Below are 25,250 nucleotides of genomic sequence, written 5' to 3'. Positions count from 1 at the left end.
CATTCCAAAACTTCCAAAAGAAATGTATTGTATTTATTTATTAAACATATACCCCACATTGCCATCCAAATGGCACTCCAATGAAATGGTATCGTACTGCACAAAATGCCACAGCACGCTGAAACATACTTTACTGCTCCATAGCTTCCATCATGATCACTTTCTGGTTGATGTACCATTTAGCTGTGGGTCCTATCGATTGTCCTTCAAGTTGTGGTGAGAGCTTCAGGACATTGTGTGTTGCTTAACTTGGGTTGCCGGGTTCTGCTAGCAGTAGGGATGTACGAAAATCACTTACCTTTTGCGGATTATGCTGATGGTGGGGGGGGAGGCGCTCCGTCCCTCCCCCCGGAATCCTGGACGGGGGGGAGGCGCTCTGTTCCTCTCCCCCGGAATCCTGGCCGGCCGGCTGTGCTCCGCAGCAATTCTGCGGAGCCGCTGGCCGGCTCCGCCAGCAGCTGGACATCCGGCCGCTGGCTAGCAGGGACGCAAATGGCGGCGGCCGTAGCCGCTGCCGTTTGCGTCCCTGCAGTCAGCCGTGATAGGCTATGTAAATGTTTACGTAGCCTATCACGGCTGACTTAAAAAAAAAAGCGCATATGCAAATGGCGGCGGCCATGGCCGCCGCCATTTGCGTTCCTTATTTTGGCACGTCTTAGTCTACATAAACATTTACGTAGGCTAAGACGGCGAAAATAAGGGGAATGCAAATAGCGTAGCATCTATGCTATTTGCATTCCCCTTATTTTCGCCGTCTTAGTCTACGTAAATGTTTATGTAGACTAAGATATACCAAAATAAGGAACGCAAATGGCGGTGGCCATGGCCGCCGCCATTTGCGTACGCGCGTTTGTTTGTTTTTTAAGTCAGCCGAGATAGGCTATATAAACATTTATGTAGCCTATCACAGTGTTTTTTTAAAACCTAGCCATGATAGGCTACGTACATCTTTACGTAGCCTATCATGTTTTGGTTTTTTTTTAACCTGGAAATGGCGGCGGCAGAGCCACCGCCGCCAGGAAGATCCGCCCAAGGTAAGTCCCATCCCGGGGGCGGGGGGGCAGGCAGTTCCGCCACCGATTTCGGGGGGCCGAATGCGCTGGCATTCGGCCTCCCGAGATCCGTGGCGGAACTTTCGTACATCCCTAGCTAGCAGTCAGATGTTTAGCAGGGGGCTGAGTAGGTCAGGTTTCACAGGGAAGCCAGATGGAATAGATCAGCACCATAGGGGTGGAAAGTAGACAGTTGTCTGCATGTTGCTCCAACAAGGCACAGAGCAAGACAAGATTGAGCCTTAAGCATGTGTTCCTTTAGCTTGGTTGTTCCTGCCTCCATACTGACTGAGGCTTTGTCTCTTAAAGGTGCCTGGCCTCTTTTAGCAGCCTCAAGCTGTGATGATGTGGGAGTAGCATGCGAGTGTCCTCATGGCCAGACTCCTCGGAGCCTGAAGATGGCAAGGCAATCTCCTATGGATGCAGGCGGGCCAAATCCTGGGATCTTTCTGGGGAACTAGGTCCTGGAGAGGTGGAAGCCTCATGATGCCTTTCCGTGACCAAATCCCCTCCCTGAACCATTAACTCTGGAGCCTCCTCTGTGGACAAGCGGTGGGAGTCATCTCAGGATGAGAGTTCAGGGTCCTGTTCCATGCCAGTTGATCAAGAGCTGCCCATGCCCTAAATCTTTACTATAGAGGTGCATGCTTCAGTGTCAAGAGTTCCAGGTTGGCTGGGCTTCACTAATACCCAATTTCCAACTTCAAATGATAATAAAGGTCAACACCATTGTCTTTCTGACTTTTGGAGAGTATTAAGTATAGCCTTTCTGTTGCTCCTGTATGTGATCAGATCTTCGCCCGATACATCCCAGGGGAAATGCTATTCAATCCAGGAGATCCATCCCATTGCTGGAATGCACTACCCAATACATCTTGTCTGAAGCCCTCCTTTCCCGCTCAATGTTTTTCATTGCCCCAAAGGCAACTCAGGAGCTGAAGAAACATCTGCCAATGCTCGAGGTGGTGACAGAAAGCCCTCCAGCCCGAGGTGATCAGATAAAGAGGGCAAGTCACTTATTTCTATGGATGCATCTTCATCCATGGAATATGGAAGTTCTTCTGTCTCAGGGAACACAAGTTGTTCTGGTGGAGATGGAAAGTCTTGCAGGCTGAAGTCAAAGTCATCACTCTTCTCAATCAGGTCTTCAGGTGGGGCAGGAAGGTCTTCACATCGGAAAGAAGCATCTTTTTCAGTAGAGGATGGCAGATCAGTGCTTCCATATGACAGCACTTCATCAACAGGAGATGATATATCATCCTCCATTTTCAGCAGACGCTCACTGTTGAGAAGTACTGTATCATCTTCACATCTCAGAAGGCAGATTTTGGCTTGAAATAGCTTCCCAGTTTGCGGTGAGCTTGAAGGAAACGTCAGCATCCCAAATTCCTTGGCACTTTGGCTGTTTGTTGGAGAACTGTTTTGATTTTCTTGAGCTGCCCCTTCTGTGGTTTTAGGACAAAGCAAACTGACCTCTTCATAACCCGTGGATTCTTTGGCAAATTGGGCAGTTGTTTCTTCTGGCCTGCTGGATTCACATTCATCAACTGAACATTCTGCAGAATATGGTCTGCTGTCAGAAACCAACTGGTCCTTGGAGGAACTCAGTGCTGCTAATGGAAATGATCGTATATTGCCACTCATTCGAAGCACAGAACCTTGGAATGGATCGCCAATGGAATCGGTGTTCTTCAAGGAAACATCAGGAGGAAACGTCATGGCCTCATATTTACCTTTAGAATGGAATGTGTTGTCATGGTCATCCTCTGCTTCTGCTATGCTAATGGCAGGTACAGCACCCTGCTGTCTCTGGTCCTCAGGGCAGTGAGAGGCCACACTGCTGGATGATAGAGAAGCCTGTGATGCAGGTGTTCCTCGAGAGGCCGTCTCGTTCACACTGTTGCTCTTCAAAGAGATTGCCTTCCTTCTGGTAGGAGATGCATGGTCCTGAAAGGAAAGGGACTCTCCTGTCCGAGATGTGTTGAGTCTTGGCTTTCCATTGTTGGATAACATCACAGAATGAGACTCACAGATCCCATCACCATCTGACATGTCTTCCAGGGTCCTCTCCTGGCTACTCATGAAAGATGAGTTCTCCAGATCTGAATGACCAGAAGGCGCTTGAACATGGCATCTCTTGCCAGGTGATGAGAGTGTGTTCCCCACACTTACTGCTATCTGTGGCACTGCTGGAGCATCACAAAATACAGCACCGCTGGAGTTCTCGTGCGGCTCTTCCTGAAATACAAATTCCTCTGGGAGGCTAACATCTGTGTCATCGGCATTGTTGGCTTCTAGATCTGAGGCTGAAAGAGAACTTCCAGAGACATCAATCAGAATTGCATGGGCCTTCTGAAATTCATGATTTAATTGTGGGTTTTCCAGGTCTGGAGAGAACCCATACCATTTGGCAAAGGATGCTGTAGAAGCCAAAGACACTGGTCCCTTATCCAAGGAGCTACGAGGATGATCTTCTTTGGAACACTTTATCAAACCAGTATCCTCACAATACTCTTCCTCTTCCTTGCTCACCAAATGAGCTAGAAAACAACAGAAATTGGATATTGTTTTATTGTCAGTTCATACGGTGATTCTAGAGCTGCCAACTCCTTTCCCGTCTGAGGCTCCTGTACTCTTAATGATGGCATGGCAGGGGGGAAATCTAACAGGAAGCACTTTTCTCATCATCACACCAGCTCCGTGATGGGAAATATCATACCAGTTACATTTCTGTTTGTTTTGTAGGTGTCAAAGACACAGGAGCCGCGGATGGGCAAAGGGGTTAGCAGTTCTCGGAGACTCCAAGTATGCTCAGATATTGCAACAATTTATTATCTGTTGTTCCGTTCTTTTACTCCAAGGGTGTTGAACCTCTTTCAGCTTGAGGGCCGAATTCAGTTTTGCAGAAAGTCTCGGGGGCCACATCCCAGTGGTGGATGGCGCTAAAGCCAAAACAGGGTGGGTGTATGGCCAAAATAGCAAAAATACCAGCATATTTTAGCTTAAAGCTCTTACTGCCAGTAACATTTATTTATTGATTTATTACTTTTATATCCCACCTTTCTTCCATTGTGGAACTCAAGGTGGCTACATGTGGTTCTGAAACTAAGCCTTAGGAGAGACATTGCACTCTTTCCGAATGTCTCATACAGTTTCAAAGGGCAAAGAGGTCCCATCGATCAGATTTTCGCTTAGTGCTATGCAAACCCAGCTAGGTTCAGATCATTAGTCCATAGAAAGCCATGTTTACATATAATGCAAAATCAGTTATTCCTGGAGGGAGCAGAAAGATGTAAAGAACAAATACAAGGCACATGGTGACTGTATTCAACCTAGGAGTACCACTATATTTTGGCTCAATCAGAATTAACGGTGGATTTACAGAATCTAGCTGGGATGGAATTGACTCCGGGGCAGAATTAAATTTATTGGGATTTGTCAGCATGCAAACCTTAAAGTTGTTGTTGTTGTTACCATCTTGTACCTATTGCCAGGGGCTTTGGGGCATATTACTAGTTAGCAGTATAATTTTTATTAGCCACTACAATAATTGACAGAAATACCCTCTGGGTGAGCTTTTATGGTATAAATAATATTCAATTAGTTTAAAATGATATGAATGAGGATGGTTATGCAGAGTTATAACCGCCCACATAATATTTTATAATTCCCATGGATGAGGCATCCCACAAGACTATATAAATTATACAAATGTCTCATATATAAGATCTGGATGTACTTGTTGTAAGTTGAGTGGGAAGGAAGAAGAAATATGAACTGAGGATAAAACCAAGAAACCAAAATCACTCTTATCCAGCTCTATCTTCAGTTGATATATCTGCAGGGTGGGGGGGTCTTTCTTAAAAAGAAGAAGAATGTGGTCTCTTAAATTATGTTGGAAAGGCCTCAGAAGAAAGCACATTTTTAATAGCACAATCAGAATAAGTTATGATTTTGTTCTGAAGAAGCCACATAATCATATTCTATAATAAACCTTGGGCTGATCTCTAGCATCTTGGCCCTTGTGTGATTTACACCCATGAGATGTTGAGCAGGACACTTAGTAATAAATGAGAAGATTGCTCTTTCTGTCTGTATTAAAGTGTGATTGAAATGGTTGAAGCAAATTAGACATAACAGCCATCAGTGTAATTTATCTCCTCCTTGAGGAGTATTTCAGAACGGCGTAAGTTGCAGAGAGAAGGTTACCCCGTGAAATAGCTTTGCAGATCGCCACGTCTATCTGAGTGCAGAGAATCTGTTGGTTCCGTCAAGAACATCTCACCTTACAAACAGTTTTCTAGCTTTAACCAGTAATTAACACAGACACACACCCAAGAAACGCACACAGGCACTTCCTGAGACCGGGTGCTTTAATCAGAATTTAAATTCATCAGGAGTGCAGTGGAGGCAGGGCTCACAGGGACGCAGCCCCAAGACTTTTTTCTTAGCAGGGATGCGGACGTCATCCGCCACCCCCACCCCCCTCGACTTTCCTGTTCCCTCTGAGCTTAGCTGCAGTCCTCACAGTAGCTGGGAAGAAATGAATTTTCTCAACAACAATGCACTGTTCCTTGTCATAACGCAAAGTATGTTAGGGTAGTGTGGTCTTGAATGGGCAATGAAGACGAGTTAGATTTACAGAAGACCTGAGGAAAACTGATAGAATGGGTTTGTTAACATGGATCAACACAGCTGCCTGAAATTTGGGGCTCTCTTTGGGGGCATGGATGTGGGGATTGTCATGATGACCACCTACACTTCAGAATTTGACACTATACCACTGCAGGAGTGAGACGCCAGGCCTCTGTCTTGTTTGGAAGCTGTGAGCCACCTACAAGCATTGGCTGTGAAAGAAATTGGTGAAAGAAATGTGCTACAACAAAGCACATGAATATAGGAAGTTGCCTAATACTGAGTCGGATCATTAATCCATCGTGCTCAGTATTATCAACACCACGCTTTCCCAACCTGGTGCCCTCCAGAGCTTTTGGACTACAATGCCTAAAATTCCTGACCATTGGCTGCGCTGGCTGGGGTGGACGCTACTGGCCCTGATTTCGGTGGGGCTGTGAATCTGGGTTTCAGTCAGAACCAGCCAGAACTCTGAAGGAGCTATCCAAGGTGCTGAACCCTTCAGCACCATGGATTGCTCCTTTGGAGTTCTGGCTGATTCTCAATGAAACCCAGAATGGATTCAAACCCTACCAAAATCAGAGCCACCAGCCTAAAACATCAGGTTGGGCATTGCTCTGTATTGTCTACAGGAGGGGCAAGCAGAAAGTAGAGCTCCAGATGTTTGGGACTTTAACTCCCAAAGGCCCTGCCTGCATGGACAATGCTCAGGAATGCTGGGAGTTGGTCCCAAACATCTGGATATCTACTATCTACCCACTCCTGGTGTAGACAATACAAAACAAGATAGATCAATGACTCAGTATTTCCACCACAGGTCATCCCATTCATCAGGGACTCCTGACAGTAGCATTTTCAGGGGGCTGCTGTGGGAAGGAGGGGGAGGGGAAGTCCACTTCTGCAAGCACCGTTGATCCAGCTTAAATCTGGATCCAGTCCTTATGATGTAAACCGCTCTGTGATGTCTTTTTAGATATAGTCAAGCGGTCTATAAATTGATTAAGGGCACAATCCTATGCATGTTTAGACAGGAAAAAGACCTACAACTCCCAGCACTGGCTGGCTGGGAAACGCTGGGAGTTGTAGGACTTCTTTCTGTCTAAACATGCACAGGATTGCACCCTAAATAAATAACCCGCTTTCTGATACACAGAAATCAAGCCCTTCCCAAACTTATCTCTGTGCCAGACAAAGCTTCACCTGTTGAATTTCTGCACATTAGCCATGTCATTAAAGGCACTGGCACAGGGCCAAGACAAGAAGAGGTAGCCCTAAGCACAATAGATAGCCCTATTTTAATGTTTTTAATTTCTGTAAACTGCCCAGACAGCTTCAGCTATGGGGCGGTATAGAAATGTTCATCATCATCATAACCACCGCCCACCTCCCAGAGCCTACAAAGGCTATGGGAGCAGTTGGCAGTGTTGGGCCGTCTCACACCGGACTTTCTCTCTAGTTTGCAGAACCTCCTTTGCCATTTTGGAGCAGTGATTGTGGAAGATGAAAACGTAGCCTCAGAAACTGGAGGGGGTGCTTAGCAGGGTGTATGGTGCCTTAGCGTCTTCACCCTGCATATCCTCACTTCCCGCGGTCCCCATATTTATGCACACACCCATTGTTTGGAGGGGACAGGTCCTTTGATGGGTGCCTTCTTCTGCCCACATCACAGTTACCTCCAAATTCCACACCTCCAGCTTTTAGGGTGGGGCCTACGGGGCGTTCCGTGGAGGCAGGCTGGTCCTTGGCTGTCACTTTGAAGGGTTTGGCATCTTGATCTCCCAGCCGTTGCTTCCGTTTTGGAGATTCCTCTGCCGCTGTCCCTCCTTGTGACAATATTTCTCCGCTCTCCGCACAAAGACTGTAAACAATTCAACATCTGCAAATCATTTGAGGGCTATGTTCCATTTATTTATTTATTTAACACAAGGGTGTCGAACCTCTCTCAGCCTGAGGTCCCGATTCAATTTTGGAGAAGCTCTTGGGGGCCGCATTCCAGTGGTAGGAGGGAACAAAGGCAAAAGGGGTCAACCCCACCCCACCCCAGCACCACCACAAATGTCAGCATGTTGTATCTTAAGGCGCTTACAGGTTCTCAGCCTTTAGAGAGGCATTTCAACCTTTTAGATGGAGAGAAACAAAGCCAGGAAACCACCAAACATATTGCTGGATTTGGGGGGTGGGGTGGCCAGGGAAAAGGGCATGGCTCTTTGGGGAACGCTGGCAGGCCGGATTTGGCCCGCAGGCCTGAGGTTTGACACCTCTGACTTAGCACCATCGTTGTGCATAGGGCTTACAAAAAGAAAGGTCTGTGCCCCAAGGAGTTTACTGTCTAAAACCTGGAGGAAATACAGGAAGGAGAAGGGAAATAAGGGAAGAAGATAACGTTTGATACAGTTACATGTATTTAGACTTAGTTTCAGTAGGATACGGCATCTAAAGGGGTTAAGCCACAGGCTGCAAAGGTGGGTCTTGGATTGGAAGCTAGAGGAAGAGAAAGGGGTCCTGCAATATAGAGGTTCTGGGCTCGGTATTCCAGGCATAAGGGGAAGCAAGGGACAAATATGTCTTTTGAGTAAGCGGGAGACATTTGGACAGCTGAAGATGGTGGAGCGGGGCGGGGGGTGGCAAATGACATCAGCATCCCTGATAATAAAAAAGTCCTGGCACTGTGTCCCTGTGGGTTCTGCCTCCACTACACTGGTCAGATCACAAAGACTGACATTTCACTACAATGTGCTGCATCCATCCAGCACCCAAGACCAAACCCTGAGCAATGAAAATTTACTGTTACTTTTTATTTGTTATTCTACATTCAACTGCGTAGCTCGGGCAAAAAGGTGTCCTCCTACATTGCTGGCAGTGTGCCCTGAAGAATAACCTGCTCCTTTATCCAGGGATGGGGGAGGGGGCGGGCAGGGAGAGGAGGACACATCTCATTTCCCCAAAAAGATATTTCCAAGTAGAGCTCGTAAATTTTCTTTGCCCTAAAACCTTGTTCAGCCTGAGGGCCAAATGCCATTTTGGAGAAGCTCCTTGGGGGCGCATTCACTGTGGTGGGTGAACGATTCAGTGGCCAGGCCAGTCAGCTTTTGTCCATGCAATGAGAGTGGGGCCGGCCCATCTTTTCCTATGCCTCAGGCCACAAGATGTCTGCCACTGGCCCTGTCTCCCATCGCTGCTCTGCCTTTCATCTCATCCCCTGGAACGCTAAACGTTCCTGCAGCCTGTGGAACCTTGAATCAGCATGAAGGTTTAGCCATGCTCAAGGGATGCAGTCATGATCAATCCTGACTGTTCCAGAAGCCCGCCATGAATGTTTTCCCTTTTGTCAGTTCCCATTGAGGAGCAGGGTGGCTAAGTGCCGGGCCATTTGTTTGACTAATGGAAACACTTTCAAATAAATCTTTGCATGAAACTGATCTATAATTCATGTTGCTATTGATTATAGGTCACCGGTACCTTTTAAAAAGGATTGCTGGCATCACTTTAGCTCCTTTTGACGGAGAGCCTCGCTTGCAGTGGAGGGATATTGTTAATCTAACTCCACTGTCTTTGGGGGTTTGGTAGTCTCACTGTCTGGTGAAGACCCCAAGGAGCCATTCTCCCGGCTCTACCCTCTTAGTTAGTTATTTATTTGTTACATTTATATCCTGCCTTTCCCTCCAAGGAGCCCAAGGCAGCATATACGATCCTCCTCCTCTCCATTTTATCCTCATAACAACATCCCTGTGAGGTAGGTTAGGCCGAGAATCAGGAATTGGCCCAAAGTCACCCAGTGAGCTTCACGGCCAAGGGGGGATTAGAACCCGGGTCTCCCATGACCCAGTCCAACACTCTAATCTCTACACCACACTGCCTATGTGCATATTCCTAAACATGTTTACTCAGAAGTAAGTTCCACCAAGAACCATTCGCCAGGTGAAGACCTTTTTATTCTCCCAGTATTTTAGCATTTTAGCTTCCTAGTCTTTTAGTGATGGTGTTTTGAATCTGTATTTTAAATCTCTGCATTGCTGCTAGATTTTATTCTGATTGTACTGTTATTTTGTGGTTTTAAGTTTTCATATTTTATATTGTTTTATGCTGCACTTTGGGGGTTTAATTTTTGTGAACCGCCCAGATAGCTTCAGCTATTGGGCAGTATAGAAATGAAATGAAATGAAATGAAAGAATGAATGAATAAAACCATGAGATTTACTCCTTAGTAGGTGCACTTAGGATTGGTACCTGAGATGCACACCAGTATGTAGACACAGAGCATGCGTGATTCTACATGGCTGCTGCCCATGCTCTCTGGTGGGTGAATTTGCACAACATTGACACAAAGCGGGGGTGCAGAACCTCAGATCCAGGGGCCAGATCCATTCCACCATAAGCCACGCCCCTTTCCCCAGCCACCAATGACTTGGTGTTTCCTGGCTTTTGCACAGTTTTTCTCCATTCTAAAAGGTTAAAATGCCTCTCCCAAGGTTTCGCTACTGGCAGGAAGAGCTTTAAGCCAAGGTGTGCTGGCATCTGGGGATTTTTGATCTTGCCCCTTTTGCCTTCACCCCTCCCACCCCCACTACTGCAATGTGGTCCCCCAGAACTTCTCCAAAACAGTTCTTGGGCTGAAAGAGCCTTTTTTCAAGTCGACCGCCAGCCTTAAAACACCAGCCAGTCCAAAAAAAGGAGATTTCCTCCCTCCCTCCCTTACTTTTTATTCCTGCCCTGTTGTGGGCCATGGCTGCTTCCATTCCTGGATCTTCCAGAAAATGTTGCAATGAAGGGTGCCAGACTGGATGTCTCCTCGCCCTGTTCCTTTCCCAGGACAATTGCCCCTTCAAAACTGGCTGTGTTCCCAGCATCCTGGAAAGGAAGAGGCAGAACTATGAAACCAGGTTTCTATATAACCCTCTTTCTGCCTGAGTGCACTTGGATTTCAGACACTTCTTTTCCATCCCGGGGCACAGAAATAACACATGCTTAATCTGTACAATGTGGAAAGCCTTGCCATCAGTCGGGCCTCACGCCACTTTCCAGAAGCCCAAAGCCAGACACAGAATCAGCATTTGTTCTGGAACCTGGGGGCAAACACAGAAAAGGCCCAGTTCCAAACTACACATGTCCGATCTTCTTTATTGAGGGAACTTGGAGCAGGACCTTGTGGAGCACTTAAATACTCAGGGTGACAGGAGGCTGGGAATGGAGCAATGCGGGTCTCAAGCCACTAACCCATGACCAAGTTAAGGTTGACTTCTGAAACAGCTCTTGAGGTCTGGCATTTGCGAGCTCAGACTCAAATTAAGCACCTGCTCTGCCCTTTGTTATTAAGGAACGCAGCTGCACTGCTATTTTTTAGGTATGCCTCATACCCCATAACTCTAATGTGACTAGGGAAGTATGGATTTTGTTCTGTCCATTCCATCTGTGTTTTGAGGACTGACAGTTGTATTTCATTCCATTGTCCGCTCATTGACAGAATTGGATTTTTTTTTACTAGAATTTTGTTCTACTTGTGCTAATTCGCATTAGCACTAATGCACATCTGCGCAAGTCTGCAAGTGCACATTAGCACGTATGCACACTTGCACAAATGTGCATCAGCGCTAATGTACATTAACGCAAATCCTCCCCCCCCCCAAAGTGAAAAACTGGTCTGTAAGCTCGTGGAATCCACATGATTCAAAAAAAGCCACTCCAGTGCAGAATATGCAGGTCAGATTCATAGAAATCAAAACTCATTTGAATCCGTTACGGATATCTTCGACATCCCTCGATGTGACCCCCACACATGCTTATATCAAGGAGCAGGGGGAGCAGAGGGGGCAGCAGTGTTCCTGGCCCCTGTGGCCCTAGCGTGTCTGTCTCGGGGTCCCCCTCATAATCCAGGAGGCTGAGAGGACAGCAGAGGCGTCTTCTTTATGGACACGACTAACCGGCTGTGGCTGCACTCCTGCCAGCTTGCACAGCTGTTGCCAGAGCTGCGCTGTGGACTGCTGCACCAGCAAGAGTTCCTTCTGCTGCTTCAGGAGAAGCTTCCTTTCCTGGTGGGCAGCCCTGCCAATGTTCTGCAGGTGCTGAATTTCTGCCTACAAAGAAACACAGGAAAGAAAGGAATGAGATCCCCTCTCTTCTTGTTACATCCGGAAACCAGAATGGATAATTCAGGTATAATCGAAGGATCCGATTATACCTGAGTCCAACTTGGGGGTTGGACTCGATGGCCTTGTAGGCCCCTTCCAACCTTCCTAATATTCTATGATCCAAATTCCATAAAATCCATTTATGGTTTCCTCAAAAGTGAGACGCCTGACCTTGACTGGAGGTTGCTGTGTGTCGTTGGAGGCCGTGGGTTTTGTGGATGCTCTGCCTGGGTTGCACAGGGTACTGCTATGGGTCAGATCTTTAGCAAGGCTCAGGTTGCTGAGGGAAGCCAGATGGGAATACATCAGCACCACAGAAAGCTGTCGATGCCCTACTCTGCCTCAGTTGTGTTGAGGGCGGCAGGTCATTGGGCGCTGCTGTAGCTTGGGTTGCCAGGTCTGCTTGCAGTCAGAGTAGGTTGGGTTTCTCAGGAAGCAAGATGGGAAGACATCAGCACCATGGAAAGCTCCAAATGGTGCTGGGGCTGGAGGCCAGACAGGGCTGCCTTATGTTGCTCCAACAAGGAGCAGCTCAAGACTCAGCCTTAAAGAAGAATTTGGTTACATTTAGGCCGATTGATTCCACCTCCACATGGACTGAGGCTTTGTCTCAAAGGGCAGCATGTTTCAGCAGCTTCAAGCTGTGACGACATGGAGTGGCTGTTGCATGCGACTGTCCTCATGGCCGGAGTCTTCAGAGTCTGCAGATGGCAAGGCAACCTCTTCTGGATGCAGGAGAGCCAACCCTGGGGTCTTTCTGGGGAACTAGGTCTTGGGGACTGGGAAGCTTCATGATGCCTTTCTGTGACCAGGTCCTTTTCCTGAGCTGCTTACTCTGGAACCTCTTCTTCAGAGGACAAGGGATCAGGATCCTCCGAGGATGATGGTTCAAGGTTCTGATCCATGACACAATCACAGCCCATCCACTCTCATTCCCATCCAGCAGCAGAATGGCCTCTTTGCATGTTTGCTAAGATAATGCCAGCATGAGGAGGGGCCCTGACAATTTCCCCCAGCAAATGCACCCATGAGGCTGTTTTGCCCCCAGCTGAGCTCATTTTTGGATTCAAGGAGGAGCTGAGGAAACTATGTACATGCAGCCTAAGGAAATCTCAGTGATGGGGGAGGATTGAGCAACCCCTTCACACTTGGATATCCCTCCCCACCCCACCCCATATTAGTTTGGGGAACCTAATTTTTCCCTTATAGTTCCTCATCTGCTCTGCCAGCTTCTTCTCTAAGTCCCTCCCTCTCTCCTGGCAGGGAAATGCTCTTGTCTCCAATCAGCTGCTGATCAAAGACAAGAGCTTTTCCCTGCAGGGGAGAGGGGGATGGGCCAGGGAAGGATGCTGGTGAGTGATTCAGTCCTGCTTACCTCAAAGGCTTGTCCTGTGTGCTTGTGAGTAGGCATGCTGCTCATGCTTACTTCTGCATAGCCTTGCAGATGGCAGGTAGTTGGATGCTATTTGAAAGTGTTGCTGACTGATTCAGTCCTGCTTACTTCTGAGCAGACTTGCTGTGGCTGAGAAAGCTTCAGAGGGAAGTAGGACTGACTGACTCACTCAGTGGGTTCTTCCCCCAGCCCCAAGCCCTCTCCTTTGGGAAAAGTTAATCCTTTTCCAGTGCTCACCAAGGGAAAGCTCTTCTCTCTGGTCAGCTGCTGAGAAGAGCTGTTCCTTGCAGGGAAAGAGGTCGGATCCTGGAAAAGGAACTCATGGGCTGGATGCAGAACTCCCATGGGCCATATCCAGCTGCAGGGCAAAGGTTCCTCATGCCTGGTTGAATGGAAAGCCATTTAAGGACACTTCCCACCCACAACGCCGCCTGGGAGAGTGACAGCCCTGCCCCCTTTCCCTTACCTGCTCCTGCTTCAGTCTGGTTAGGAGCGTGAGCTGTTTCTCAGCAGTGGCCGACACTCCTGCTGCATCCTGCAAGCTATCCTGGCAGCTGAAAGCAGGAAGAGACTGGAATCAAACTCCAGAAAGCGAATTTGGATTCAGTCAACCAAAGCTCAGATAACGTGGGAGGTCTGTGTGACTCCAGGCCATCTTCTTCAATTCACCTGCTTCAGCCTGTTTAGTCTAAACTGAGTCAGTGACGATGGTCTGGCATGGGCGATGCTAGCGTGGTGGTGGTGGTTGTTATTACTATTACTGTTATTATTATTTGATATCTTGGCTACTCTTCTGCTAGATCAGCTCTTGAAGAATTACACAAAATACATATATTACTCTTGCATTAATTGTTTATTATATTATATCAAGGGTGCAGCACCTCAGACCGGGGGGGGGGGGCAAATCTGGCCTGCCTAGGATTCTAATCCAGCCCTCTGGGGTTCCCCATTTATTCATGCCCCCTTTCCCCTGACCACCAATTGTTTCATAGCTTCCTGGCATTTGAGCAGTTTCCCCCCACCCCATTCTAACAGGTTAAAATGCCTCTCCTAAAGCTTAGTTAGGGGCAGGAAGAGTTTAAGCTGAAATAGGCTGGTATTTTTTAATATTCTGGCCCCGCCGCTTTTGCCTTTAGCTCCACCCACCCTTGGAATGCAGTCCCCGAGAGTTTCTCCTTTTGTTCTGCTTCCATCTGTTTACACTAAACCAGCATGGCTTGGGGTGGAGGGGGAGAAAATACATATGCAAAGGAACAATCGTCATTACCCTCTGCCTCAGACTGAATCTGTTTGCTTGGGGTGTATAACCTGCAGCGTGAAGGCTGCAGAATTTATGGCAGTGGAGGCTGGTAGCTCTGCTCTCAGTGGGGCAGTGAATCCGCTCTGGGTTTCAGTCAGAACCAGTCGGAATTCTCAAGGAACTCTCCAAGATGCTTCGCAAATAGACTATATTCAAACTTTTCACCTTGGAGAGCTCCTTTAGAGTTCTGACTGGTTCTGACTGAAACCCAGAATGGAGCCACCAGCCTCCAATGATTTCTGGCAGCGCTTGGGATCATCTCGCCCTCCAGATACAGTGGACCTATTCTTGCTTTCTGGACCCTCTGGGAACCACTTCCTCTTCCACAGGGCGTGTGAGTGTATTTGTGTGATGAGGAAGGCCATGCCAACCTTCCTCAACCTGGTGCCATCCAGATGTTTTGGACTACAACTCCCAGCATTCCCAGCCAGCACAGCCATCAACCTAGAAGACCAGCCAGGCAATTCACCATGTGGTCTACACACACCCATCACAAACTTTCCCCAACCTGGTGCCCTCCAGATGTTTTGGACTACAACGTCCAGCAATTCTGACCACTGGCCATACCAACAGGTTGGTGGGTGCAGCTGGAATTTTGGAAGTGTCACAGGTGCTCTCACAAAATGGCTGCCATTGGGGGCCCATTGCCCATTCATAAAACAGCTGCCATAGTGGGCATGGCCAGTCACAAAACACCCATTTCCCAGAAACCAAATTGGGGAGACTTAAAAAAAAAAAAAAAAGGAGTCACAATAAAGATGGTGATGGAGAGCAGCACTTTGCTTTGCAGCAGGGCAACCTCCCAGTTAAATTTTGAGAGAAAGTTGTAGGCGCTCTCACAGAATGGCCACCATGGTGGGCACCATGCCAGTTCATAAAACAGCTGGCGTGGTGGGCATGGCCGGTCACAACACACTCATTCCTCGGATTAAAATGGTGAGACTAAAAGGAAAGTAATTTGCCCAAGAACACAAGTACAAGGCAGAGGGGCCCAAAACACTCTGTGGTACCCAAATAAAGATGGTGCCAGGGGGTGGCACTTTGCTTTGCAACATGCCATCCTCCCAGTTTAATTTTTTTTTAATAATAATTAAGAAATAAAATAAAAATAAGGAGAAGCAGGGAGTCTGCTGAGCACCAAGAAAGGTGTTCCTGGGCCTGCTGGGGCTCCCAGGAGCCACATTGGAGACCCCAGACAAGCAGCTTCCCAAACACCAGTGATGTTTTTACACTTGATGCAGACAAGAGGCAGCCTCACCGCTTCTCGTGCTCCAGCCACGCCAGTTCCGCCTTGGCCTTCTCCTGCAGGGCTTTCTCCCGCAGCCGGAGGAGGGCGCTCTGGTGTCGGGCTCGGAGCTCCTCTTCCCTCAGGTACTGTTCCACCATCGTCAAGCCGAAACGGCAAAACGTGCTGGAGCCCCCATAGAACTGGCTCATCTCACTCCACTGAAAGCAGAATCACAGCAGGTTGTGCCGCGCCATCTGGGGGCCTCGCTGAGAGGCAGCATGGTGTAGCAGTTCGAGTGTTGGACTGGGACTCAGGGGAACCAGGTTTGAGTCCCCCCTACTCGGCCATGAAGCTGACGGGGTGATTTTCAGCCAGTTGCTGATTCTCAGCCTACCCTACCTCACAGGGTTGTTGTGAGGGTGAAAATGGAGAGGAGGGGGACCATGTAAGCCAACTTGTGCTCCTTGGAGGAAAGGCGGGATAGAAATGTAACAAATAAATGAAATAAAGAAATATGAAGGCGTACGCAGCTTGTGACCAGGATGTCTGAGAGAGAGCCTTCCCCCTTAGCAGCCTTCCTGGTCCCTGAGGTCACTGGATGAGCCGCTCCTGGTGGTTCTGTGGGGACCTGCAGTCTGTTTAGGGCCAGCCTCACCTACCTCACATGGTTGTTGTGAGGACTGAAATGGAGTGGAGGACCATGTAAGCCACCTTGAGTTCCTTGCAAGAGGTAAAAAGGTGGAATATAAATGTGATGATGGTAAAGATGATGATGGGGCCGCTGTTGCCAAGGGGATCCCTCATATCCCGACCCATAGTTGTCTCTAGGCCTCTTCCACTATGAAGGGCATCCTATGTTTGTTACCATGGTAATATCTATCTATCTATCTATCTATCTATCTATCTATCTATCTATACCATCTCCTCCTGCTTTCATTGTTCTTTGTACCTCTCCGCCCCTGCCAGTGGCGTACTGGAGCCAAGGTTCGCAGAGTCAAAGCCCTGGGACGTTTTGACTAGCAGAGAAGATGACATCTTCTGCCCCCCCCCCACACACACACACACCTCAGATTCCCCTGTTTTCTTTAGTAATGTGGGTTTTGTGGGGGAAAATAAATTGGGAAATTTTCCCGTGCAAATGAGGCTGTTTTGCAGAGGGTTATTTGCTTTGGAAAATGTTATGATCCGGAAGAGAGTGATCGAATTTAGCATGCTTATCTTCTTTGTATTTAAGAAACAACAAATCTTTAAAAAAGAAGTACCCCATGTTCTTTTTTCTGTCCCAATACACTACATTTAAATCACTTTAACAGTGCAATCCCATGCATGTTTATATAGAAAAAAGTCCTACAATTCTCTGGCCAACTTTGTCTGTAGGACATTTTTCTGTCTAAACATGCATAGGATTATGCCCTAAGTAAGCTTTAATCCCCGCCCTCAAATGTTTCAGGTGAAATACTTGTGATGAATCAGGACAAAAAATTAGCAGAGGGTACTGTCTTTTTTTTTAGCTTTGTTTACTAAATACAAGGAAAATAAACAAGCTAAAATTGATCGCACCCAAGGACAGGATTAGGGAATCTTTTGTGCGCATCGGGCAATTTGAGAAACTGTCCTAGGCACCATCACAAAATGGCTGCCAAGGGAGGTGTGGCAAACGACAAATAACTTGCCCAAAGGCCTGAGTCCAAGGCAGAGGTGGGTCCAAGCCATACCACACTAAAGAACTCCTTTGAACCCACAGTTTTCAGCACCACCAGAAACTTATCTCACAGCAGTCTTAGCTGCTGGTAAGAAAATGTGTTAATTTTTTTTTTAAAAAGTGGGAGGGATGGGGCATAAGAACAGAAGAACACATGAACACAGGAAGTGCCATTCCAAGGGTCCAACCTTGGGTCCAACCTTGGTGAGCATGAGAGATGTACAGATTTTGATAAACCTGTTCCATCTGCATTTCTCAGATTGCCTGGCATCTTTCATTCCATCATCTGCTCATTGATGGATTTTTTTAAAAAGAATTTCACTCTTGTACACATTACCACATGTGCATTACTGCAAGTGCGAACTAGCACTAATGTGCACTTGTGCAAATGCGCACATACGCTCATGTGAATTAGCGCTAATGCGAATTAACGCAAATCCCCTCCAAAACTGAAAGAATGGTCCCCAAGTCCACAGAATCCACGTGACTCAGACAAAGCTGGTCTGCTGTGGAATCTACAGGTCAGATTCATAGAAACCCCAAACCCATTTGAATCTGTTGTGGGTTTCTTTGACATCCACAGTGAGCATAAGAATATAAGAACACAAGAAGAGCCATGCTGGAACGGACCAAGCGTCCATCTAATCCAGCGTTCTGTTTCCCAGTGCAAACAGAAAACTTCCTGATGCAAATGAGCCTATGCAAATGAGCCTAATTTGCATAGAGCATTCTCCAGAAAAGCCACATCGCTGCTCTGGGAGGACGCAGACAAGAAGTGAGGGGAAACCCCTGTACCTGGCTGGTGGAATCAGCTGCCTCGCGGCCGTCGCCCAACTCTCCTGCAGCGGTGGTTTTGCTGTGGGGCGGCTTGCCAGAAGGGGCTGATGACAGGCCAGAGGTGTGGTGCCGCTGTTGGGGTGAACACTGTCCAGGCTGAAGCCCTAGAGAAAGAGCACATTCAGCACTCCGTGTCTTGGCATCGTGTGGACGCCCAGGCTGGCGTAGTACACCCTCCTGAACACATCTACTGTGAGGTAGGTTCCACCGAGACCCAGGAGACTTAAGCCCAAGTAAGGGTGTGTGAGATTGCTAGCTTCGACACACACCACCAAAAACCCTTGCACAGAGCTTGCATGATTCTGCATGGCTGCTGCACTCTGGGTGGCAAACTTGCACAAAACTGGCTCAAAGGCTAAAAGTGGGGGGTGCAGAATTTCACACTCTGGAGCAAAATCTGGCCTGCCTGGGTTTGCCCAGATGGCCACACCCCTTTGCCTGGGACCACCCCTTGCCCCCAACCACCAGTGTTTTGCTCCTATTCCTGTTTTTATGTAGTATTTCCCCCATTCTAAAAGGCTGAAATGCCTCTCCTGAGGCTGAGTTACTGGCAGGAAGAGCTTGAAGCTAAAATAGGCTGGTGTTTTGGCCACACCCCTTTTGGCTTTGGCCCCACCCACCACCAGAATGCGGCCCCCGAGAGCTTCTCTGAAATGGAATTCGACCCTTGGGTTGAAAGAGGTTCAGTACTCTGACTTAAAGCACCACCAGAAACTCCCCCAACCCCGCCGTGCAGAGGAAGTGGAAACACTTTAAACAAATGCTGCATACTATTCAAGGAAAGAAATATAGGCACAGCATTAAAGCACAGGGGACATGTGGGAAAGCAAATGGAAACTTAGTGGAAATAAACATTGCCTAAGCAACGACGGCAGAGCTAGCCAAGGGACCCGAAGTTAAGACCACAAATCCCAGAAGGTTGCTTCTCATCTTGGGCATGCGGCTGACTGGAGACCATCCCCAGACAGAGACAGGGTGCAGCAAATCGGAAGCAAAAGGCATGGTTGGAAAACTCAGCAAATCCCAAACAAGAAACTTCAGATATCAAGGTGAGGAACTAGGTGAAAGTTACTAATCAAGCCTAGAGCTTCTTTCTAGCCATGACCAGGGTAAATTAAATCGGGGGGAGGGGGGAGACTTCAGGGATTGATTTATATTACCTTTCTATACTACTAGGTGAACAGAGGGTATGACTGGATTTAAGGTAGCTTCTTAGGTAAATCACTCTGCACATGGTCAGAGGCACTTGCTTATTAGAGAGGGGGCTGTAGCTCTGTGGTAGAGTCCCTGCTTTGCATGCAAAAGGTCCCAGGTTCGATCCCAGGCAGCATCTCCGGTAGGGCCAGGAAAGAAACCCTGCAGAGCCGTTGCTGCCAGTCAGTGTCAGCAATACTGGGCTAGATGGACCAAGGGTCTGGCTCAGTAGAAGGCAGCTTCCTATGTCAGATGTGATCCCTGTCTTCATCAGATGCAACTGAGGGATGATTGGTTGTCTGCTCTGTCAATTACACAACGACTCTTCTGGCATTCATCCCTAATCCTACCCCCACCCCCCGCAATTTGCATGTTATCCTAATTGTGTGACACTTAGACTGCTGTGCCTTGCATTATCTGTCTCAAGTATCACGCCCCCCCCCTCCAAACTCTCACTTCTACTAGGATTGCATCTGAAGGCACTATTTTAAAATCACTCTCGCCTGCTGATCTATTAAATGGCTTTCTCCACCACATCTGTAGAGTTAAAGTGGACTTCAACAAAACTCCTAATTAAAGGAAGAGAAGCCGGAGCTGGAGACCCATTTTTCTCATCGCTTCACACTGGACAGGCGCACGCTCTCTCAAGGGCAACGTCCCCAACCCCCGCTTTTTCGCGGATGTCAGCAATCCCTAATTCCAGAAACACATGCTTGGATGTTGAAAAAACTGCAGCAAGAATACCAATGTAGTGGTGAATGTTGAAATGCAAGCACTCATCCCGACAGTCTTCAGAGCCATGCCCCCAAGGAGAGTCCAAATATTCAGACAACTGGGTTGTTCCAGGTCAAACTCGTTCTAACAGTTTTCCAACACAAGGAAGGCCAGCATCTCTTCTCGATCATGCCACAGTGCAGGACACGGAATAATGGGCTCAAGTTCCAGGAAGCCAGATTCCAGCTGAACATCAGGAAAAACTTCCTGACTGTTAGAGCAGTACGACAATGGAACCAATTACCTAGGGAGGGAGGTGGGGGGCTCTCCCACCCTGGAGGCATTCAAGATGAAGCTGGATAGCCATCTGTCAAGGATGCTTTGACTTGGATTCCTGCATTGAGCAGGGGGTTGAACTCAGTGGTCTTATAGGCCCCTTCCAACCCTACTGTTCTATGATTCATCTCTGTTAGGAGTAGGTCTTTGTTAAGGCAAATGGGTCTTCAATGCCCATTCGAGAGTAGGCCGCCCCAAAATTGGCATTACAACAATGTGTTGTTGTTGTTGGGAAAATCCCTTTCCCCCCAGTTACCATTTTCCCCCAGGACTGCAGCTAAGAGGGAACAGGGAACTCTGAGGGGGCTGGCAGATGACATCAGCATCCCTACTAACAAAGACGTGCCAGGGCTGCAACCCTGAAAGCCCTGCCTCCACTACACCACTGAGTAACAATGAGACTCCACCCAAAGGATTGGAGACTAAGGTGGAGTTGCCAACAGAGCAATCCAGTCCATTTATCTACTCAGAAGTAAGCCCCATTGTGTTCAATGGGAATTTCTTCCAGGTAGCTGTGTATAGGACTGCAACCTTAACCATTGCCAAAGCAAACCTGCATGCTAGAGTGATTCTACTCAGCCTGACAAGGAGTTCTGGAGTGCTCGAAAGCTTGCACATTTTTGTGGAATTTTGGTTGGTTCTAGTACAGGTATTGCCCGACTGTGGATTTTGGATCCCCCCTCCCCGGTGGACCAGCCAGCTATCTCAGATAAGAGATGGATCAGGAATTGTAGACCTGTGGTGCTAAGAATAAAACCGCAGGGGATTGTCTCATGTGAAAAACACTTTATTTAATTTCTCTTTGCACATGCAAATAAGAAAATAGCACCCTCTGATGGCACAAAAAGAAAGAAAGACTATGGAACCCCTTACAGGAATGTATATTATTTTCTTCCTCGCGGAGCACAATTTCTTGAGGGACTATCCAATGCATTTATGTATTTATTTTAATTATTCATTCATTTTGATTCCTCTTTTCTACCAAGGTTCATGAGGCAGCTGACGCTGTTGCCAAGTTGGCAAAGTACTACTGAAAAGTTAAGAAACAGTCATAAATTGGCAGATGTATCATGAAAAAGCTGCAAAATTTACATTTAAATGCCCTTGGAGTTTGTTTGGAAACTTCAGCTAGCCCCAAACACAGCTGCTAGAGTTTTAACTGGGACCAGTCATTGGAGGGATTGCTTAAACATCTTCAGTGGTTACTGGTCCATTTTGGAGCACAATTCACAGTCAATAGGGCCTTAAAGCCCTACATAGCTTGGGGAAAAGCAGTCTGATTTAATACCCACTTCCCCACCAGTTTCAATGCCCAATGGGCATTGAAGACCCATTTGCCTTAACTAAGACCTGCTCCTAACAGAGATGAATCATAGAACAGTAGGGTTGGAAGGGGCCTATAAGACCATTGAGTCCATTGAGTCCAGTTTGGTTTTTGGTAAGTGCCAAAACCTTACAAAAAAGTGTAAGGTTTTGGCACTTACACCATGCCAAAAAAGAGGAAATGCATCACCAAAGCAACAACAAGAAGAAAGGTATTTGCATTAAATTTACATATGCTAATTAATGTAGAGAGATGCAGATTTAGAAATAATAATTGGTGCTTTCTTGGCTTTTGTGCAGTTTTCCCCGCATTGTAAACAACTGAAATGCCTCTCCTAAGGCTGTTACTGGCAGGAAGAGCTTTAAGCTACAATAGGCCGGCATTTTTGGACTTTGGCCCCTCCCCTTTGGTCTTTGGCCCTGCCCACCACTGGAATGCGGCCCCTGAGAGCTTCTCTGAAATGGAATTTGGCCCTCCAGCTGAAAGACATTCCACACCCCTGGGTTAAAGCCTCTTCCCCACTCCCTCAGTGAGCAGTGCGGAAACAGTGATCTTCATAAGCATTTCTGGGGGGAGGGGCTTTAACCCCCCCCCCACCAGCAGTCCTAATCAAGATCACTGTTTCGGAAACAGCTGCCTTTCCTGCAGGGAATGCTGGGTGAGGGGAGGGAAGAGGCTTTAACCTGCCTTCCCCAGGGCTGAGGGCTGCTAAGGGCTTCTTCTCACCTGACACTTGAATCCACTTTGCCTTAGATGTCAGGTAGGCAACCTGGCAGCTTTGAGATGTTTTAAACGACATCTCCCACCATCCTCAATCATTGGCCATGCTGATGGGAGTTGTAGTCCAAAAGGCCTGGAGGACACCCAGTTGCCAACCCCTGAGCTTAAACCGATCCCTGAGGCGAAGGCAAAAGCACAGAATAACTTGGGCAGATGCTCACGTTCTCTTCTCACACCCTGAAGCATGCAAGATCAGCTCAGACACTCTTCTGCACATGGTCCCGGCTGCCCCATCGGCCCCATATCTGGCTAGTTCCCAGTTTGTTTGCTTGTGGATGTCTATGGAGGCAGTGTGGAGAACAAAATAGGGGCTGAACAAAGGGGTTTCCCGCTTTCAGCCAAGATTACCTGATGTGTTTTTGTCTCCTTCGAACAATATTCCATCTGTGCTTGCCCAAGAGACACAAAAGCCCATTCTCTTTCTCCTGCTATTGTCTCCTGCTTAACCGTTTCCTTCCTGGCTGCCACGGCTGGCTTAGGCGAGCGGTCGCTCGGTCCTACGACCCACCGTTCCCTTCTAGGGCTTCTCGCTGTCACAAGTTCAACGTGTCACGTGCAGAAGCTTCCAAGGAGGAGCCGATGGGAGCAACACCAGGAAACAGTTTTGGGCAGCCCGCACTGCAAGGCCCTCAAAACTACGTCAAGGTACATAATATGGGGTGACCCAAAGCCTCGTTTTGGGGTGCAAGAGCATTGGGCTTTGATGGACTCATAGAATCATAGAATAGTAGGGTTGGAAGGGGCCTACAAGACCATCAAGTCCAACCCCCTGCTCAATGCAGGAAGCCTGATTCCCAGGCGGTCTCCCATCCAAGTACTAACCAGGGCTGACCCTGCTTAGCTTCTGAGATCAGACAAGATCGGGCGCATCCAGCCCTTTGCTCGACTCTTTGTTTTTAACCCAGCAGAGCGTCTAAATTTATTTCCAGGTTTGTTAATATAAAGACCACCTAGTTCAGGGGTGCAGGGCCCCCTTCCTGTGGTTCCACCCCCTGTCCCCAGCCACCAAACATTCAGGGGGTTCCCAGCTTCTGAGCTTCCTGAAAGATTGAAATGCTTCTCCTAAAGCTCAGTTCCCAGCAGTAAGAGCTTTCACCTAAAATAGGCTGGTAGGGTGGCCCCACCCCATTCATCTTTGGCCCTGGCCACCACTAGAATGCGGCCCCCAAGCACTTCCCTGAAATGCCCAGAGACCCTCAGCTATTGGGCAGCAGAGAAACGTAATAAATAAATAAATGGAATTCAGCCCTCAGGCTGCAAGAGCTAAGAACCTAAGAACGTAAGAAGAGCCCTGCTGGATCAGCCCAAGGGTCCATCTAGTCCAGCATTCTGTTCACACGGTGGCCAACCAGCTCCCCACAGGAAACCCATGAGCAGGACATGAGTGCAACAGCACCCTCCCACCCATGTTCCCCAGCAACTGGTGTACATAGGCTCACTGCCTCTGATACTGGAGGTAGCACAGAGCCATCAAGACTAGTAGCCATTAATAGCCTTCTCCTCCAGGAATTTCTCCAACCCCTTTTAAAGCCATCCAAATGGGTGGCCATCTCTACACCCTGTGGTAGCAAGTTCCATAGTTTGACTATGTGCTGTGTGAAGAAGCCCTTCCTTTCATCTGTCCTGAATCTCCCACCAACCAGCTTCATGGGATGACCCCATTGGGTTCTAGCAATTTGAGAGATGGAGGGAAAAGGTTCTGCACCCGTGAGCTCATCCCCAGCCCAAACTCTCTTGCCACCTGAGGCTGGGGAGAACATTGCTTCATGGGAGGCCCGGTCCTGCCTGAGCTGCCTGCATTGTCTCACATGCCAACTTACCAAGATGCTTCTTGCTGCTGCCTTCATCCATCCAAGTGTTCTGGTGGGGGCCACTGTAGCCATCAGTCTTGGGGCTGGTAGATGGTCTAAGAGGGAGTCTACAATGAATAGGGAGGGAGAAATGTGAATTCAATGTGGGACACACACACCCCAAACAGAGTTCATTCCCCAACCCCCATTTGTCATCACCTAACAACTATTTGTGATCCCCTTCATGGATTATTTGTGATCCCCTTCATGGATCGCTGCCTTGTTGTGGCGAAGGGGCTTGCGTAACTCAGTGAAGCCATAAGCTATGCCGTGCAGGGCCACCCAAGACGGAAAGGTCATGGCAGAGAGTTCTGACAAAATGTGGTCCACTGGAGAAGGAAATGGCAACCCACTCCAGTATTCTTGCCAAGAAAACCCCATGGTATTGCAGAACCCAGAGTCAGAGAGACCACGGAGTGAAGGAAAAAGAGATTGTTTATTTAACGCGCGGGCTTAAGGCTGGAATCATTTCCAAAGAGCCAGAAGCCCCGAAATACATCAGCACATTGTTTTTATAGACATTGTGACACATATGAAACGGCTCCTCCTCCCCTTCCCGTGTGGGGTTGCAGTCCTCAACATTTCTTCTCCTAGCACCATTGTTTATAATACAAGAACTGGGTTATAGGGTAGCCATGATAAGGAGAGAACAGACGAGAACAGCAGAGAACAAGATATACAATTGTATGACCTTTGACAAGATAAGGAATTCCTGTGTCTCGTCAGCTTACAACAATATATTCAAGGGAGAAAGAGCTCAGCAAGAACATGAAGCATGAG

General features: G+C 47.9%; 1 protein-coding gene across 1 annotated transcript in view; it reads right to left on the bottom strand.

Moving 5' to 3' along the window:
* Positions 1 to 1,898: 1,898 nt before the first annotated feature.
* Positions 1,899 to 25,250, bottom strand: part of CCDC187 (coiled-coil domain containing 187) — a 73,179-nt gene continuing 49,827 nt past the window's right edge. The window contains exons 12-20 of the mRNA XM_084821287.1: positions 24,441 to 24,538; positions 18,231 to 18,376; positions 15,764 to 15,951; positions 13,672 to 13,759; positions 11,606 to 11,758; positions 10,384 to 10,535; positions 7,361 to 7,545; positions 3,457 to 3,592; positions 1,899 to 3,369 (exon numbers count right to left, since the gene is read on the bottom strand). Coding sequence (XP_084677413.1) covers positions 1,962 to 3,369; positions 3,457 to 3,592; positions 7,361 to 7,545; positions 10,384 to 10,535; positions 11,606 to 11,758; positions 13,672 to 13,759; positions 15,764 to 15,951; positions 18,231 to 18,376; positions 24,441 to 24,538 — 2,554 coding nt within the window. The 3' untranslated portion in view covers positions 1,899 to 1,961. The remainder of the gene's footprint in view (positions 3,370 to 3,456; positions 3,593 to 7,360; positions 7,546 to 10,383; positions 10,536 to 11,605; positions 11,759 to 13,671; positions 13,760 to 15,763; positions 15,952 to 18,230; positions 18,377 to 24,440; positions 24,539 to 25,250) is intronic.

The sequence above is a fragment of the Heloderma suspectum genome, chromosome 14 (genome assembly GCF_057233095.1).
Source record: "Heloderma suspectum isolate Gila_16-S chromosome 14, 16-S_ref, whole genome shotgun sequence".
NCBI classification, from domain to species: domain Eukaryota; kingdom Metazoa; phylum Chordata; class Lepidosauria; order Squamata; family Helodermatidae; genus Heloderma; species Heloderma suspectum.
The sequence above is the reverse complement of the archived record's forward strand: the minus strand, read 5'-3'. Positions and strand labels throughout refer to the sequence as shown.